General features: G+C 35.7%; 1 protein-coding gene across 1 annotated transcript in view; it reads right to left on the reverse strand.

Moving 5' to 3' along the window:
* MALRD1 (MAM and LDL receptor class A domain containing 1) overlaps positions 1-20,748 on the reverse strand; it is a 600,449-nt gene that overhangs the window by 476,015 nt on the left and 103,686 nt on the right. Inside the window, exons 13-14 of the mRNA XM_059909182.1 lie at positions 17,854-18,027; positions 9,929-10,049 (exon numbers count right to left, since the gene is read on the reverse strand). Of these exons, the coding sequence (XP_059765165.1) occupies positions 9,929-10,049; positions 17,854-18,027 (295 nt within the window). The remainder of the gene's footprint in view (positions 1-9,928; positions 10,050-17,853; positions 18,028-20,748) is intronic.

Here is a 20,748-nt window from a genome sequence, read left to right on the forward strand (position 1 = left end):
TGAATGAATACTAACTGATAATGAAAGTCTGTAAAATGAGGATAATACTAGGGTTGAATTCTGCGATTTGTTTTGATGATTAAAAGAGTTTATATAGATAAAGTTCTTAAACCATGTACATTTGGTAACAGTCTTAATGTATATCAGGGACAGGCTTACAACTGTAAAATCCCAGGCAGATATTTCAATAGATAATTCTTCTGATATAGTAAGAAAAACAGAAAATATTTTAAGAAATTCCTACTTGGGTTCTAATACAAGATGGTGACATAGGAAGATCCTGAACTTACATCCTTCCACAGACACAATGAATCTACAGCTACATATGGAGCAATTTTCTCTTGAAAAAAACAAAGAAAACAAAACTAAAGCCTAGGTGAGTGACTCTTACACATTGCGCAAATGAGAAAAAATCCACTACAAAGCGGGTAGAAGAGGCTGAGACACAGTCTTGCCCTAAACCTGACACCCAGCACAGCGATTCACAATCAGGAGGAAACTCAAAACCCAGAGCTTCTCCTCAGGGAGTGAAAGACTGGAACCCTGACATCAGGTACCCCAACTTTTAAGACCTGCACCTGAGAAAAAGCCCCCCCCCCCCCAAACATCCAACTTTGAAAACCAATGGGGCTCACATCCAGGAGACACACAGATTATAGTGAACTGAGAAATGGCTCCTAAAGGGCTCACAGTCTCAGACTCACCCCAGGGACCAGTGCAGAAGCAGTTGATCGAGAGGTGCCTACCTTTATGTGAAAGAGGCTTATATGCTTATCTAAAAAGTGTCAGCCTAAAGGGCAGACGTTTACTTTAACACACATCCAGGGCCGGCTGGGGAACTCCCCAGGAATGGAGGCTGGTAGACGCCATCTTTGCACTAGCTCTCTGTCTCCACCCAACTTGCTGTACCTCTTGGAAATGGCTTGCCCCCTCCCCAGTTCTTGTGCCTGATGCCCAGGGAACACCTCTAAGTCACCTGTCACTGGCTTATGTCACCAGCAGGGCTTATGCTAGGGGGACCCACAAGACTGTAACCAACAGAGAAAAAGTTCTTAATTAGCTACCACCCCCAGGAGACAACAGACAGAGATACCCAGTCTTTCTATGAAAAAAACATATTAGCTTATCTTCATAGCTGTGGCCTGAAGGGCAGGCTTCTAATCACACAAACATGTAAGGGTCCAATCTAATCCACTCCAGAGACCTCAGAGGGTGGGCAATATCCTCATGTCCTCCCTCTGCCTGATTCCAGAATGCCAGTATCTCCCAGAGAGGAACTGCACAGTGTCTGGTGTCCTGGTTTTCATGGCTGCCGCCCAGAGGACAGCCCTTGATTGCCCAGCTCTGGTGGCCACTAGGGTTTACATTGCCAGGTCCTGTTAGACCGTAAACAATGGAGAGACAGAGCTTGGCAGGCTACCACCCCCAGGGCCCTATGCAGACAGCAAACCAAAATACACCCCCAATATTTCTGTGAAAGAGGCCTATTTGCTTGTCCCAGACCTTTGGTCTGAGGGGCAAGCTTCTGGTTTGGCACACTTCTACGGGCCTATCAACGTGCATTCCAGGGATGGAGGTCAGTGGACGCCATCTTTGCAATCTCCTTCTGCCTTGCTCCAGGTCACATGGTGTCTCCCTACAAGAAACGCATCTGGCATCCTGATTTTTTCAACTGCCTCAGAGAGGACACCTCTAGATGGTCTGGCTATGGGGGCCAGGAGGACTTAGGCTTGCAATCTCACAGGAATGTATATATTTGCATACTTTACAAGTTGCTGCCTGGAGGTCTGACTGCCTGAGAGTCTGGCTTCCAATCAGCCTGAATCTAGGTGCTGACTGAGAGCCTCTGCTTTGGGACATTGACAGGACTTAGCACACCCTCAACTACTGGGAGCCACTAAAAATAAAATAGGCTACTTGGACAATCACAAATGTTTTAGAGATAACCCAAGAGCTAGGTTAGGGTTGAACCATAAAGTTCTACACGAGGCTACTTCTTCAAGACTGGGAGAGGTAGCTGTTTTATCCAATGCACAGAAGCCAACATAGACAGACAAAAAAAGTGAAGAAATGGATGAATATGTTCCGAGAGAAAGAACAAGATAAAACCTCAGAAAAGGTCCTTAATGAAATGGAGTTAAGCGACTCATCTCTTAAAGAGTTCCATGTAACGGTCATAAAGATGTTCACCAAACTCAGGAGGAAAATGGATAAACACAGTGAGAACTTCCACAAAGAGACAGAAAATATAAGAAAGTACCAAACAGAAGTCACATAGTTGAAGAATGCAATAATTAAACTGAAAATACACAAGCAGGGTTCAAGAGCAACAGAAAGGATCAGTGAAATCAAAGACAATGCAGTGGAACTCTTCCAATCAAAGCAGAAAAAATAATTTTTAAAAAGTGAAGTTAGTTTAAAGGACTTATGGGATGACATCAAGCAGGCCGACATGTGCATTATAGAGGTCCCAGAAGGAGAAGAGAGAGAAAAGGGGGCAGAAAATTCACCTGAAGAATAAGTTGAAAACTACCCTAAATTGGAAAGGAAACGTCCAGATTCAGGAATCCCAGAAAGTTCCAAAGAAGAAGAACCCAGAGACCCACACCAAGACTATTATAAATTTAAATGTCAAAAGTTAAAGACATGGAGAGAATTTTGAAGCAGCAAGAGAAAAATAACTTGTTAAATACAAGGGAACCCCCATAAGGAAATAAGCATATATTTCAGCAGAAATTTTGCAAGCCAGAAGGGAGTGACACAATATATTCAAAGGGCTGAAAGAAACTTCCACTTAATAATCTACTTGGCAAAGTTATCCTTCAGAATTGAAAAAGAGATAAACAGTTTTCTACCAAGAGCTAAAGAAGTTCATCACCACTAAACTGTCATTACAAGAAATGTTAAAGGGACTTCTTTAAGCTGAAAAGAAAGGATGCTAATTAGTAACAGGAAAACAAATGAAAGTATAAATCTCACTGGCAAAGATAAACACACAGTAAAATTGGTATAGTCTATTCTTGTAAAGGTGGTGGTTTAATCACTATTAAAGATAGTATATAAGTTGCAAGAAAAAAGTAGTAAAAAAAAACTGTAACAACAATAATTAGTTAAGAGACACACAAGATAAAAAGATGTAAAATGTGACATCAAAAACAAGAAACATGGGGGTTGAGAAGAGTGAAAATATAGAGCTTTAGAATGCATTCAAATTTAAGTTATCATCTTAAAATAGACTTAATAAATGTAAGTTGTTACATGTAAATCTCATGGCAACCACAAAGCAGAAACCTATAGTAGATACACAAAAGATAAAGAAAAAGGAACTAAGCATACCACTATAGAAAATCATCAAATCAAAAAGGAAAAGAGCAAGAGAAAATAAAAGGAATGGAGGAGCTACAAAACGGCCAGAAAACGATTAACTTGATGGCAACAAGTACCTACCTATCAATAATTACTTTACATGTAAATAGACTAAATTCTCCAATCAAAAGGCACAGAGTAGCTGAATGGATAAAAAATAAGACCCATCTATAATGCTACCCACAAGAGACTCACTTCAGATATACAAACTGAAAGAGTTAAGCTTTGGAGATAAGTGATATCAGACAGAATAGACCTTAAAACAAAGACTGTAATAAGAGACAAAGAAGGGCATGACATAATGATAAAAGGATCAAACCAACAAGTGGCTATAATGTTTGTAAATATTTATGCATCCAATATAGTTTCTCCTACATATATAAAAATATATTAACAGACCTAAAAGGAGAAATAAACAGCAATACAATAATTGTAGAGGATTTTAGTACCCCCATTTTTATCAATGGATAGATAATCCAGACAGAAAATCAAAAAGGAAATATTTGGACATGTTGGACCAGATGGACTTAACAGATATATAGATATATATGAAACATTCCATCCAAAAGCAACAGAATACACACTCTTCTCAAGTACACATGGAACATTCTCCAGGACAGATGATATGTTAGGCCACAAGACAAGTCTTAATAAATGTAAGAAGGGTGAAATCATATCAAGCATCTTTTCTAACCACAATGGTATGAAACTAGAAATCAATTACAAGAAAAAACTGGAAAAAACCACAACTATGTGGAGGTTAAAAACATGCTACTAAACAACCAGTGGTCAAAGAACACATCAAAAGAGAAATCAAAAAATTCCTTAAGACAAATACATATGGAACTACAACATACCAAACTTCTGGGATGATACAAAAGTTCTAAGAGGGAAATTCATAGGGATAAATGCCTATCTCAAGAAACAAGAAAAACCTCAAATGACCTAACTTTACAACTCAAGGAACTAGAAAAAGAACATAGCCCAAAGCTAGTGAAAGGAAGGAAATAACAAAGATCAGAGTTGAAATAAATGGTATAGAGATTAAAAGGCAATAGAAAAGATCGATGAAACTAAGAGCTATTTCTTTGAAAAGATAAACAAAATTGATAAATTGTTAGCTAGACTAACAAAGAAAAAGAGAGGGCTCAAATAAATAAAATCAGAAATAAAAGAGGGGACATTACAACTGAACACAGAAATACAAAGACTTATAAGAAACTACTAGAACAATTATACACCAATAAATTGGAAAACCTAGAATAGATAAATTCCTAGAAACACACAACCTGACAAGACTGAATTATGAAGAAATAGAAAATCTAAATAGACAACTATGAGTAAGGAGACTGAATCAATAATCAAAAACCTCCCAACAAACAAAAGTCCAGGACCAGAAGACCTCACTGATGAATTCTACCAAAAAATTTTTTTCTACCAAACATTTAAAGGAGAAATAATACCAATCCTTAAACTCTTCAAAAAATGGAAACACTTCCAAACACATTTTCAAGGCCAACATTACCCTGATACCAAAACCAGAAGAGGATGCCACAAGATGAAAAATTACAGGCTAATATTCCTGATGAACAGAGATGTTCATCAAACACCTCAATAAAATATTAGCAAACCAAATTCAAGAGCACCTTAAAAGAATCATACACTATCATCAAGAGTGGTTCATTTCAGGGATGCAAGGATAATTCAACATCAGTGAATGTGATACATCATATTAACAAAATGAAGGATAAAAATCATATGATCATCATATCAATAGATGCAGAAAAAGCACTTGACAAAATTCAACATCCATTTATGACAAACACTCTCAACAAAGTGGGTATTAAGGGAATGTATCTCAACATAATAAAGGCCATATATGACAAGCCCACAACCAACATCACAATCAATGATGAAAAGCTGAAAGTTTTTCCTCTAAGATCAAGCACAGGACAAGGATGCCCACTCTCACCATTTTTATTTAACATAGTATTGGAAGTCCTAGCCACAACATTTAGGCAAGAAAAATAAAATTAAAATAAAATAAAAGAGCATCAAAATCAGAAACAAAGAAGTAAAACTATCACTATTTGCAGATGACATGATTTTATATATAAAAAACCCTAAAGATTCCCAAAAAAACTGCTAGAACCAATCAATGAATTAGTAATGTTGCAGGATACAAAAGCAATATACAAAAATCTATTGCCTTTCTATACATCAATAATGAAGTATGAGAGGTAAATTAAGAAATGAATACCACTTATAGTTGCATCAAAAAACACAAAACATCTAGAAATCAATTTAACCAAGGAGGTGAAAAACCTGGGCACTAAAAACTATAAGACATTGATGAAAGAAATGGAAGAAGACACAAATAAATAGAACAATATTCCATGCTCATGGATTGTAAGAATTAATGTTGTTATAATGCCCATACTACCCCAGGCAATCTACAGATTTAATGCAATCCCTGCCAATATTCCAGGAGAATTTTTCACAAAAATAGAACAAACTATCCTAAAATTTTTATGGAACCACAAAAGACCCCAAATATCCAAAGCAATCTTGAGAAAGAAGAACAAACATGGAGGCGTCTTGCACCCTGATTTCAAACTATATTACAAAGCTATAGTAATTAAAACAGTATGTTATTGGCATAAAAACAAACATAGATCAATGGAACAGAATGGAGAGCCCAGAAGTAAACCCACCCATATATGATCAATTAATTTTCAATAAAGGAGGCAAGAATATACAACGGGGAAAGGATAATCTCTTCAATAAATGGTGTTGGAAACACTGCACAGCCACATGCAAATAAAATGAAAGTGGACCACTATCTTAAACCATACACAAAAATTAACTTGAAAGGGATTAACGACTTGAACATAAGACCTGAAACCATAAAAATTCTACAAGAAAACATAGGTAAGAAGCTCCTTGACATCAGTCTTGGCAATGATTTTTGGAATTGACACCAAAAGCTGAGTCAACAAAAGCAAAAATAAGTGGGATTACATCAAACAGTTTCATCCCTGTTTCTGGCCCAGACTTCCTAAAACCCTTGAAATTTCCAAGGTGTTATGCGTGAAAAAGTTGTCTTTTGTTATGTTAATGGGGTGACTTTGGACAGTATCTAAAGATGGAGGCTGGTTGCCAATGGAGCCAACTATATGATTAGAGGGTTGGAACTTTCAGTCCTACCCCTGACTTCTGGGGAGAGGAGATGGGCTGGAGGTTGAATCAATGGCCAATGATTTAATCAATCATACCTGTGAAATGAAGCCTCCATGAAAACCCAAAGGACAGAGCCTGGAGAGTTTCTGGGTTGGTGAACATGTGGAGGTGCTGGGAGGGTGGCACCTGGAGAGGACAAGGAAGCTCCTCGTCCTTTCCCCATACTTTGCCCTATGTTTCTCTTCCAGCTAACTGTTCCTGAGCTATATTCTTTTACAATAAATGGGTGATCTAGTAAGTAAAATGTTTCTCTGAGTTCTGTGAGCTGCCCTAGCAAATTAATCAAACCCAAGGAAGGAGTCTTGGGAACCTCTGACTTATAGCCAGTCAATCAGAAGAACAGTAACAACCTGGGCTTGAGACCATCATCCGAAGTAAGTAGAAGAAAAGGGGAGGCAGCCTCGTAGGACTGAACCTTAGTCTGTAGAACTTGACGGCATCTCTGGGTAGGTACTGTCAGAACTGAGTTAAATTGCAGGACACCCAACTGATGTCCTGAGCACTATCTGGTGTGGGTAACACCCCTCCCTACACCAGAATTAAGTCCTTGGAACACAAAAGATGGGAATTTATCTGAAGAAAACAAAAACACTAACTCGAAAGGATATATGCACCCCCATGTTCACTGTGGCATTATTTACAATAACCAAGAAAAAGTGGTACATATACACAATGGAATAATATTCAGCCATAAAACAGAAGAGAATCTTGCAATTTGTGACAGCACAGATGGACCTTCAGGGCATTAGGCTAACTGAAATAAGTCTGACAGAGAAAGACAAATACCAAATGATTTCACTTACATGTGGACTCTAAAAAACAAACAAACTAACAAAAAACAATAACAAAAAACCAAGGTCCTAGTTCAGAGGACAGATTGGTGATTGCCAGAGGCAGGGAATTAGGGGGTAGGGGCAAAATGGGTGAAGGGGGTCAAAAGGTACAAAGGTATATTCTAGTTATAAAATAAGCAAGTAAGTCATGAGGATGTAATTTATAGCATGGCAACTATAATTAATAATATTGTATTGCATATTTGAAAGTTAAGAGAGTAAATTTTAAAAGTTCTTATCACAAGAAAACAATTTGTAACTATGTATGGTGATGGGTGTTAACTAGACTTATTTTCATGGTTATTTTTCATTATATACAAATATCAGATCATTATGTTGTACGTCTGAAACCAATATAATGTTATACATCAATTATACCTCAATAAAAATATTTTTAAAATTTAATAACAAAAAAAGAAACATTCTTATTTAAACAACACTCACTTAAGTAACATGCACTTTACATTCAGAGAGTAAATATGCACACACAAATCTTAGTCCAGTCAGTCAGGACTTTCACTCACCACAATTGGCTTCATCTGCTCCATCTGGGCAGTCAGATGTAAAATCAGAGAGCTTGCTGGATGAAATACAGCCTGCATCTTCATGTGGCCCAAATCCAGCTTCAAAATTAAGAGATCAAGAGAATAAAACATCTTTTTTTCTCCAACATAAATGGGATGCATAATTGTTTCATGAACACTAGTTTTTAAATATGCTAAAAATGGCAAGCACAGGAGGATCTCAATAAACCTCTGGCCATTAATATAACATAAGTCCCTATCAGTGGGACGTGATAAGTCCCCTTCCACTCCCGTCCCTAAACTCCTGGCTGGTAATAATACTAAATTCAATGAAGGAGATTCTATAATTGCCTATTGGATAAATTTACAAAAATGGTGAGAAAGCTTTTTTTTCCTTTGTGTAAAATCATTGGTCTTTCAGGAATAATTCATGTAAGTTTGGTCTAATGAGAATTATGCTCTAACCAACTGAGCTGGTGTTCAGATTGATGCACACATAAATGAGTTTTGAGTTAATTTATGAAAATAATTCTCTGTATGTGAGATCGAGTATTCTCAGAGCCTTCCGCTAAGGTTAATTTTAGTGATAATTTAAAATATTTAACCACACTTCTGCTTCCAAATACATTCTCCTCAATGTCAACTCTAATGCCTTCCTACTATTCCAATTCTGGTGATGCAGTATATGATTAGAAGAATGAAAATGTTTAATTAATTAACAGAAATAAGTAATTCTGGTTAACCCTCCAAAACTCATTAATCATTAAATCTGCAGCTTTGCATTCTTTAATGTCTATCAAAACAACTCACATACACAGAGCTTAGAAAGGTTTATTATAAATCCAGGACACACATTCTGAGTAATGTAAATGCATGTTAACACAATACAGAGTTCGGACATAGAATATACAGCCTTACCAATGAAAGATGTTTTTAATAAAGGACTTTTAAAAATTCTTTAACTCGGATCTCAATCCAGAATTGATTCTCCTATATCATCCTTGATTAGTGAGTGCATTTAGCTCCTGTTAAGAATGCAGCTTTTCCTCTCACTAAATATGTTGTTTAAGGAAACGTAACTTCAGAATGTATGACATGCCTGATGTCCACATGCAGTTATTTTTCATGTATGGAGAGTAAGAAAAATGAAGTGTTTCAGTTTTCAGGCAACATTTTTAATATTTATTTCTATTTGTTAATTGAGACCTGACTGTAGGGGTGGTCAGAAAGAAACATCAGTTAGTGTTAAAATAACAAAGTAACTGCAGGCACAATGTATACCATTTCAACACACTCTCAGAACCTAAACTACGGTTAGATTTTCAAAAATGCCTATTCTACTATTTGGGATCATTTTTATGACAATATACCTGTCTCTTAACTGAAATTCTCTACAAAATATTTAGTCAGAGAATTAGCCGAACTCCATCTGTTTCTTGAAAATATTATGTTCTGAATTTAAACACAGAATTTTAGGGTCAAATTTGAAATTTTTCATTGGTCTTAAGTCACTTTTTCAACCATGATAATCTTTTTGAACTCCTGAGTGATTCTGAAACATGAATTTAATTACATATTCACTTGAAGTGTCAAACAAAATTAAAATACAATTGAATTTTTATAGCGGTGTTTTAAAACATGCAGAATATTTTAAATTCATAACTTTTATAATTTAAAAAAAATCTGTATGTGACAATTTTAGCCACAAATGTAGAATGTTATTAGAAGAGAGCCTAAGGCCTAGATTGTGATATAACGTATTTTTTTAAAAAGGTAAAAATATATTTTAAAAAGGTAAAAAAATATGCTTTAGTTTTCAGGGACACGTGATATAATCCACATCTTGGTATTAGGCATTAGTGAACTATATTATTGAAGGATTCTAATATATTTTATATTTTTATATCAAGGAAAACTAATTATTTTAATGTTCAAAACTGCAGCAACCACAAGAAAAAAACTTACCTTTGCTTTGAACGCTAGTACTTGGAAGTGTCTTATATGAAATTTCACATTCCTGGGATACACTGATGTCATCTAAAGCAACGGTAGCATGTGATGATAAAACAGTAGCTTCTAAAATTAACTATAATTACAGAAAGATAAATTATTAAAAATATACTATAAAAGTCTTGAAATAACTTTCTAGGCCCAAAATGGAGCCATTCCTGCCCTGGATGCCATGACAGCAAACCAAAACTTAGACAACTTTCATGCCCCTTTAATGCTCCCCTTGACCAGAAACAGTATATTCAGCAGTCAATTCCCCAACTTCAAACCAACTCTGGGCTCTATATTTCCTTGTTCCTTCTCACCCTAAACAAGGTTGACTATATGGTCCCAGTCAACTCGATATTTTCTGTTTTACTCTTTCTTATTCTTTATTCTTTACCCTATAAAGCTTCCTGCCTTCCACCCCATTTTACAGTTCTCCAAATAGAGACTGTCTGCTTCATGAAGTGCTGAATAAACCTTGTTTGTACCACATAAATTGTCTTCTTTAACCATTTTTTAACAAAAGTAAATTTATTACAATCATACTTTTTGGTGTAGAGAAGCTCATTTGTATCTGTCCCAAACTTCCAAACTAATTTTAGAAAATTGTTTGACCAGAACATTCAAATTAGGAATTTATAAAGTCATAACTGCTTTGACAGCACCTTAGGTAACCCTAATATCTTAGGTAACCTTGTTTCAATTAGAAGTTGTAACATTCATCATGACTGAAGGCTGCCTTCCCATTGGAGCCATTAAGAGTCATAAGCATTTAAAATGAGCTCTTTGGGGTAATCAACTGTGTGGTTCACAACTCAGTTTAATTGAAATATGAATTCATTTATAACAGGTTGGCTGAAGGCAACGATTCATTTCTGTATCAGAACATTTAAATACTTATATATATATTATATATACATATATGGAAACCTACTTAGTGAGGTAAATAACCACATACAGTGGTTAATAACATTCATATGCTAAAGCACTTGGAGGCACCTATTTAAGTTTAATTTATTCTAACATTCTAAATAATGACTGGTATAATTTGTTTTCTTTCTTGTTAATCACTCATATTATTATGTTGTTACTCCACCATGGAAGGAAGGAAGGCAGGCAGGAAGGCAGGAAGGCAGGATGAATTTATATCCAGAGTCTTAAGGATGCATAGCAGGACCACTAGACCAGGACACGGCTAGTAAGTGCATCTCCACGTAGTCAGGGAGGATCTCTGGTCTCAAAGATCTTACAATTTACTTGATATGATACATTAACAACTAAGCTATACCATAAGTACTATATAAGAGAGAAATACAAGATACTAAAAATCAAAGAAAAGCACTTCATTATTTCTGTCAAGAATATGAGATAGAATTTGAAAAAAAAAAAAAGATTTTGCAAAGAGGTAATGTTAAACTTCAGTTTTAATTGTTGCCTAAGATTCTGTTACCATGAGAAACTGGTAACATAACAAGAAAAAAAAAGGAAATGTGAACATGTAGAGTATGTTTAGAAAACTTTGGGCATTGTAGGATGATGGGGTTTAGGACATGCTGTCCCAAAATAGGGCACCTATGCAGCATATGGAATATTTCTAGCCAAAGGAATTTGAGAAATGGTATGTGCAGGATGGACTTTTTGACCTTTCCTCTAAAGCAGATCAAACCCTCATGTGAGAGGAGCCCTCCCTATGCCAGCGATATCCTTATCTCTGAAGACAAAAGGACACAGAGAAGCTGAACAAAAAGGCCTAGCTAAGTTCCCCAGTTTATTACACTGGGCTCATATCTTTGCCCTATCGTACCTTTCTACAACTATCCACTCTTCATCAAACCTCTCACAAAAACACTCAGGTTTAACTATTTCTTCAGGTCTTCATTTCCTTATGAAGGCTCCCACGTCAGATAAAACTAACATTAAATAATTTTATATGCTTTTCTCCTGTTAATCTGCTTTATCAGTTTAATTTTGAGACCCAGTCAGGTACTCTAAGAGGGTCAAGAAAAACTATTTCCTCCCCTATGGTAGGAGTATAGGATTTTTTGCCTAAATGAATTATTGCCTAAATATTTGTTAAGAGAAGAGGACTGATCGCATGAATTGGTGCAACCCAACTGGACAGCAATTTGATGACATCTATTAAAAAGATAAATAGCATAGACTACAAAAATTAAGCCCATCCTCAGGGTTTACCTTAGAGAGACACTCATAGGCACACATATGAAGACCTGGGCAGGAATGTTTGCTTTAATGTCGGTTTTGATAGCAAATGAATCAGAACAACTCAAATGTGAATCAATAAATAAATGGTGATATAGATCATGGACTACTGAGCCAGTTAAAAAAAAATCTCTCTCTGTATGCTAATATGGAAAGACCTTCAACATAAGTTTCTGAGTAAAAATTAAATTACAGAAAAAATTTATAGTATGGTACTACTTAGGCTAAAAATACACATGGTTCAGATTTCTAGATATATGTGGTACATACATACATATTAATTAAATAGAAAAGGGTCTAGAGGTAAAAATAAACTAGTGTTATAGGTACCTGAAGATACAGACTATGATGGAAGGTAACGATGCTCAGGAGGGACTATTTCTTTATCTGAAATTTTTGATACTTTATAATGAGATGTATATAATTTTAATGATTTTTAAAATTCTGATTAGATCTGGTTTCTGTAGAGTCTTAGCCAAGAAATTTGGCCTTCATACAAGAGGCAGAAAATAGTAATAGATTTTAAAGAAGGATTTTGATGAAATGTATACAAGCATTGTGAGAAATAAATTATGCTTAACATCATTAAGTTATTGTAATGTATTTGGACAGCTGTAATTTGGAAGTTTTTTTTTTTTATTCACTATTGTAGTATGTCCTACATTGAAGTCAATTAAAATACAGATGTTTAATTCTTCAAACTCATTAGACAGGTAGTTATGACCACCATATTTGAAGGACTACACTACTCAAAGGAAAGCTGGAAAAAGACAGAATGTTTGTTTGGGGCACTTCTGTGTCCCAGGAGAGGTACATGCTCCTATTCTTTGAATGGAGTGGGTGCGCCCTGGGATGAGCTGAATGATGGGATAGGTCTTTAAAATATGGTTACCTCATTTTGTCCGAAGAAAACCACTAGGCTCTTTTATATCTTCATATTAAAATGTAAGTATAAAACAACTCCCAGAGCAAAATAAAGATGATATTAGGTCATCTACATGTCTGCTTGCTTACTTCTATATAATTAAATTCAGGACCATGTAATGAACGATTATAATTTGACCATTAATTAAAATTTTCCACCTTTAAAAACAGAGAGTAATGTTACTTCCTTTAAAAAAAATATATCTCATATCTGTAAATAATATCACCTGATTATTCCAAAATCATCTTCACTGTTCCTATTTTGTATTACTTGCTTTAACCAAGCTGATCGTTCGATTTGTCACCAAAGGCAGTTCCCTTTGGGAACTACAGTATCAGTTAATAATTGGTATGTGAGCCAGAGGTTGCTCAGAAGAAATGTTTCAATCATTGACAAAGGCAGAGTGAAAACCTCATTTTATAAGTTTCTCAAGGTAATTTGAAAGTTAAAATTTCAAATTATATGTAAATATCTTTCCTTCTAAAACTATTTTTTAGGATCTTGCTGATTTTTGTCTTATCCAATTATATTATATTACTCCCTGAGAGAACAGAATCACTTCTTGTTTTTCTTTCAGGAAGCACAGCAACGTGTAAATATTGTTTATAGTCAAGTGATTACTTTTTAGATCTGCGAAACAGAAAGAAACTTTTCCAGAGAAATACTCAACTAGCATATTTAAATTTTGGTTCTTTGATATCTTGCTTTAAAAAAGAATAATGAGAATGAATAAATATGAATCTAAGAGGAAATGGAGACAATAGGAATATAGTAAGAAGCAGTAAAGAAAAATTCGACTATAGTAATTTTTGATAAATGATGGTGGTATTAAAAATAAGATCAACAGCAAACTTTTATTTAGAGCTTACTGCATGCCAGGCACGTTCACTTATTTTAACACTGTGAAGATGGTGTTATTTTCTTCCACATTTTAAAGCAAAGGAAACAGAAGCTTAGAGAGTTGAAGTTATTGGTTGAAGGTCACATATCTAGCACGAAAAATGTGTGACCTGAGCCATGGATGACTTTGCTGTACTATATCACTATCATGAAATAAAGAGATAACTGGTCTTTAGCAGATACTGCAGAACAGAGCTACCTGGCAAAACAAGATTTAATGAAGCCCTAGGTTAAGAAGGCTGAGGACAGAGCAACATTACAGAGACTAGACCAGCTTTTACTTTGTATTGTAAATCTTACCCTTCACTGAATCTTCAAATAATATCAGGAAATTGTTATTGATCTATCCCATTGACTCTGATCAAGAGCGAACATGGTATCAATCATTGTGGAAATTTTCACAAAAGGGTCATTTTTAAATGAAATCTGAAATATGACACAATTATACTTTAGTAGCAAACTCAAAGACAGTAGATCAACTGGAAATCAATGGACAGTATTCAGAAAAAGTACTACCTCTAGATATGAAATTAAGAAGAGCAGTTAGGAAAAAAGAAACTGTAAATTAAATGAAAATATTTGTGTAAAAAGCTGAACATATAAAATGAGTAGGCCCAGTTAAAACAGATTGAAAAAATTCTATTAACTACTTGACTTACATTCTTCCAATAAAAACTGCACAGGAAATGGAGAGAATATTGAAATGTTGTTAATTTGCTGTTCATACAAAATAAACAGTAAGCCTAATCCTTTTCCACTAGGAAAAATGAAAGCCCTACCTAACCAGGGGTGCTGATTTCCTAAGGAACTCAGAGCAATTTGCATTCTGTTGTGATGTGTACAAGAGACATAAAAGGACCACAATGAATCTGAATTTCATGGCTACAAGAGAACGAACAGAGAGGTCATACAGTCCTATGCCTTTCTCCTTTCCAATGTTTATATAGGATGACTCCATAAAAATACATGTTCAGAGTTTAGTCACATTGAACTGATGACCAGGCAATGACAAAGGTCACCCTTAAGTAATTCAGTCCACTAAATTTAACGTGCCAAAGGAGCCTGTTTCCAAGAAGATAAACTTTAAATATTTGAATATTTAAAAGCTAGACTGACTATTTGTGGGTATAATCTCTTTTCCATTTGCTATTGATAAAAGAATGAAGTAGAACTGCACCTAGCTAGAATCCTCATGCATATTTCCATAGTTTTGAAAATAGACTTAGAAAAATCAGGTTAAAAACAACATATTAGAATTTTTTTTTCCAGTAAAGGACAAGAAATGGAATAGAAAAGGGTACCAAGAGGACAAAAGCTGCATCTTTAGAAGCAAACCTATCAACATTATAAGCAAACAAAATGTTCATATTAGTTCATTCTGAGGTGTGAGTACATGGGTATTTGCCTCTCTATATATTTTCTATTTGTTTGAAAGATTTAATAATATATCTAAGTAATATTAATGTATTAAATAAAACCGTGTATATGTATCTGTGTGTGACTGTGTGTATTTATGTATCTTGTATGCGTGTGTATGTGTATAAAATCTGGACTTATTCATACCAGAATGTTAACACAGGCTCCAAATTCCTTCGCCAAAGTCTTTGAGTCCAGCTGGGTTTTGAAATCTGAATAGTTCAGAGTTGAGGATGTTCATCTAAAATGTATCATGTATATTACTTGATACCCTCAGGGAGACTGGGGGCAGCACTTTATCATCAAACACACCACTAAATGAACTGCCTAACACTGGTTCAGGTCAGGAGAAATTTTGCCTCTAAATTTGTTTTTCAAAAGCTTATTGCTTTCCAAATTTTAATTTTCCAAATTGCTGATTAGAGACTGTGGACTTGTAATGAATGGCCTTCTGAATAGCGACATCTGAGAGAACAGTTCTTATTTTTCTTTTCACTGAACTGTAGTTTCTAAAACAAGCCTGCACTTCGGCCAAGTAACAGGATTACATAAGAAGGAACAGAGGTGCACGCTAAAATCCTTACCTTCTCGGGCTGAATTAAACATGGCTGAGGCTTAGCAAGAACCCAGGACAATTCATTCCCCTCAAAAAGCCAGCACAATTAAGCAGAGGCTGGGAATTCCCTGGCAGTCCAGTGGTTAAGACTCCGCCCTTCCAATGCAGGGGGCACAGGTTCGATCCCTGGTCGGGGAACTAAGATCCCACATGCCGCATGGTGCGGCCACAAAAATACATTAAAAAAAAAGAAGAAGAAAAAGAGGCCAATTGGTGCTGACTGGGAGCCCCCAGGTAGGAGAGAGAAAAGTCAACACGTGGTGCTGATCCAGCACGGAGGGGAGTGAAGACAGAAAACATCACCAATCTGTGGATACCAAATTATAAAATTCCATCAAACCACTGGTCAATTTCAAAACTAGTTAATATGCCCCCAGATAATAAACAGCAGTCTCAATTTGCACCTCAAAACAAAGCAAGACAAAAACCCCAAAAGAAGAAATATTAAACAGGAAAAAAAAAAAAAAACCCAGTGCCGAAACTCTTCAATAACGATGGTAGGTTAATGAGGCCAGGAAAGAATGGCACAAGCTTCAACTCATAATATTTCTCAAATAGCCAGTTCTAAAAAAGAACATTCTGGGTTTTGTCTTTTGTTTTTTTATTAAGACTTTTAGAGCAGTTTTAGGTTCGCTGCACAACTGAGAGGAAGGTACAGAGGGTTCCCACATACCTCCTGCCCCCAGGTGTCCAAGAGCCTCCTCCATTATCAACGTCCTCCACCAGAGGGGGACATGTATTCCAACCCATAAAATAACACTTACACATCATAATCACTCATGGCAAAAGGTTTTCCCCAAAGGATGAGTCCTGTATTCTCTAGCAGTCTGTTGTTCTCTGGGTGGAGCTGTTCGTTCTGAGGTGAGGTATTATTTTAAATACATCTTCTCCAAAATATCTTGTGCTCTCTCTGTTGGATTTCTATATTTACCTCAGTTTGGAAATGAGTACCAGATGAGGTGTGTTATTTTTCAGAGGCTCCTAACACCCCAACAATGTTCTTACTTCCCCACCCCCATTTACAAAGGAAGAATCAGAAGCACGGAAGGATTAAGCAACTTCCCTCTGACTGGACACCTGCGTTTGAACCCCAGGCTCCAGAGCTCATGTTCATAGCTACCATTTTAGCTACATTCTCTTTAATTCAGATTCCTCTCAAGCATTGCTTTTATTATCACTGTGGTTTTCACAGATTGGAAAATTTGAAGCTCAAAGATGTAATGTACACAATCACTTAACAACCCATGGGATGAGCAGAGATGGGAACTCAGACTATGTGACTCCTAAGGCAGTGAGTGTTCCACTATGTTCCACCATCTAATCTAGTTTCTAAACTAGCTCTTTTCAAACATCATCTAGAAGGGAGTCATGTCCAGGAGGGTGGAAGCTGGTGCACCCATTTGATAAGCTACAGTTTCCTTCTTTCATTATTAACAAAGTAAATGACATAAAAGTGTGATAAAATTCTCAGCATTAATGGGCAGCAGAAAATAAGGCAATAGGATTAAAATATGAGTGCAGCCCAGATTTTTTTCACTACCTCATATAATCCACCATCCTCACTTAAGAAAACAAATATTTTCCCGTTAAATTACTCTTCTCTCCGCCATCCTATTCAATTCTTATCTCCATTTTTGCTATGCTTCCACAAGTAAGTCTTGAGCAATTAATCAAGATAACCTCTCTACTCATCCCTGATTGTGAATGTTTATTAATATCAGATACATTTATGGGATATATGTACTATATTATTATCTGGAAAGATCGGCATTAAATAAGCATCTTCTGCTCAGTTGTATTAATTTCTTACGTGCTTACCTGAAAAGGCAGAGTAGATTCTCCAGCCTTCGCCAACAGATCGATTTTTGCTTGTCTCCACTGAGATTTGGAGATTCCAATTAGATCACCTTGCTTCTGCAAATCCCCATCCAGTGATGTTCTTGTAAAAACCGAGAGATGTGAATGCTGAGACAAACGATACCAAAACTGCACCTGGTGAAAAATGTGTTTGAATGATATAAATATTCCATTTACCTGTGTCCAGTAGCTCTTCTATAGTTAAAAATATCCCAAACTACTTCTTAATTCTCCTCCAAACATGCAGACCCAGAAAATGCTAAGTACATCTTCTGCCAGCCTTTGTATTCCCTCCTTAAAAAAAAGGCTCAAGGTAGCTACATTAACTGATATTTTTAACACATGCCATAGAGACATCTAAAGAATTGGGACACTAGCATCCTGCTCAGACAAGTGTGAGGACATATATTTGTCCACACTGTCATGGAAGTTTTACAGGACCTTCACTATTGCTTCTTATGAATCTGGGGAGATACACGTTCTATATCTGACTCAAAAATTACAAAACCATGTATTACTATTCATTCTCCTTGATGTCTCAATCCAAGAAAAAGTTATCTCAAAAACTTGATTTCTCAGGTAAGAGAAAACTGCTATGAATACTTTTCATTAATTCCTTCTCCATTGTGACATTATCAAAAAACTTGGGAGATTATATAATACTGTTCATCAATAATTTAATCCAACTAGAAAATGTTCTTTTTGAGGCTAGGGAGCCTTGACTTGATCAGTTTGGTTCCTACTCACCACCAGTGATGACATAATCTAAACGATTGACAGGTTAACTAGGTAGTGGAGAAAACACAGAGGAGTATTCTAAGGTGCCGATAGCAGTAGCTATAATGTGGAATTCAGCACTATCGTTTATTCAGCAAATACTTACTGAGCATTTACTAAATACTGGGCCCTGTGCAAGGCGAAAACTAATTGCCTCAGTGGTTGGATGACCCAATACAAAATATGTCAAAAAAACCCCACAAAAGCAAGTGCAGACACACAGCAATTTTTTCTTCTTCTCATTATGCCATAGAGAGTTCTAATGCTGCAGATTTCAAAAAAAACACAGTATCATTCAGAGATGAGGCCCCTGAGAAATGAAATCACTCTCTTTGGACTCAAAGTGACTCCTTTTCAGTTTCACTACATTTTAAAGTTTTGGTTTTTTTCCTTTGTCATTGGGCTTTTATTTTGTTATGTGGACAGATGTTATTACATATATTATTTCTTTATTATCCCATTTATTTCACTGTTGGTACCAATTTCAGTGGAGAGGAAAGTTGAAAAAAAATTTTTAATGCTCTTTTAAAAAATTGTTCAAAACATCAAGCATTCTCTGTTCCAATGTGCTACACATTTTTTTTCAATGTCTACTTAATTGCCACCACCTGATCAAAGCATTCTTTCTGACTGTCCATTTCATATTAGATTTACTACCAAGCTCACCTACACTCAGGCCTTTAAGCAAGAAACGCAAAGTCAAACAGAAGTGTTTGATTAAATTCTGTGGAAAGGGAGGATGTATGTTCCTCAACCGCAATTAAACTTTAGATCCCTGCTGTAGCTTCAGCATGTTCCAAGCTTGTAAATATGCAAAATGGAGCTTTAAACCTAGTTGTACAAGAGCTGTGCAAGCCCCATCAGAATTTCAAGCTGTCATATTGTCACTCAGTACATTACCAGTGCGAAGTTATTTTAATAGTGCATTAAGAGTAAATACCAATGGGATCTATATTCAATAAGATAAGAGCTTAGAACTTATATTTAATTTACTTTTTTAAAAACAGAATTGGCATTGTAGAGATTTAAGGAGAATTCTTTAGTTTGGTATAGACCAAGAAACTTTCCAGAGTCTTTTCAAATTTAATATTGGTAAGGGTAAAATCACTGAACAAAAGTTATAAATACAGCTGTGATTTTCGATAGGAACTTAGCCAACATCCGTGGCTCTCACTGTGATACACACTAGCAGTGGAACACTAAGTCTTAAACTCAGAATCACAATGCACGTTGTGAATTCCTCTTAGAACATATCAAGGCACTTTGTATTTAGTAGGTATTCAGTTAATAGGTGTTGAAGAAAAGAAGCACGTTTGAGTGGGACCATCAGCATTCTTGCTAAAGCAAATGTCTATAAACCTTCAAAGAGACACAGAAAGAGAGACCTGCTCTGTGCTACAAAATGTGCAAGGAATTAAGTGTCCTTAAGGACCTCAGAGCTTTATGGGAGAGAGTGAAAAGAAAAGGAACAATTAAGTATAATGCGTATAATGACAAAGGTATGAAAACAGTGTGGCTATTTACATGTAAATGAATTAAACAAAATGAAAAAGTCACTTTCTTGGTTACACTCATCACATTTTAAGTGCTCAATAGCTATTTGTAGCTAGTGATTTCCATAGTGGACATAGCAGAGGAAAATTTCCATCACAGAAAATTCTATTAAAAAGAGATGTTAAAATTATACCAACCATTTAAAATTTATTTACTACTTTTCATTTTAAAGGAAATTACTGTCTTGATTCATGCCTGATTCATTAAAAAGCAGTTATATAAAATGTTAATATTAAAGGCCTGCTTTTATTTCTCCTCGGTTTTCACTAAGTTGTATATATATGTACAACTTGGGTTGTATGTATAGGGTGACTATGCAAGACCGTGAATCATTTTATTCAAGAGAATTTCCTGTGGTTAAAAAACTTCCAACAAAGCAGTTCCTTTAACTGCAAATTGGAAAGAAAAGAAATGAAGCTCAAATTACTTTACTGTTTTTAATTGTATTCTCTGGTTTTATATTATTTGTATATTTTTAGAAATATGGAATCTGGGACATCCCTGGAGGTCTAGCGTTTGAGACTC

Source organism: Balaenoptera ricei, chromosome 2 (genome assembly GCF_028023285.1).
Source record: "Balaenoptera ricei isolate mBalRic1 chromosome 2, mBalRic1.hap2, whole genome shotgun sequence".
NCBI lineage: Eukaryota > Metazoa > Chordata > Mammalia > Artiodactyla > Balaenopteridae > Balaenoptera > Balaenoptera ricei.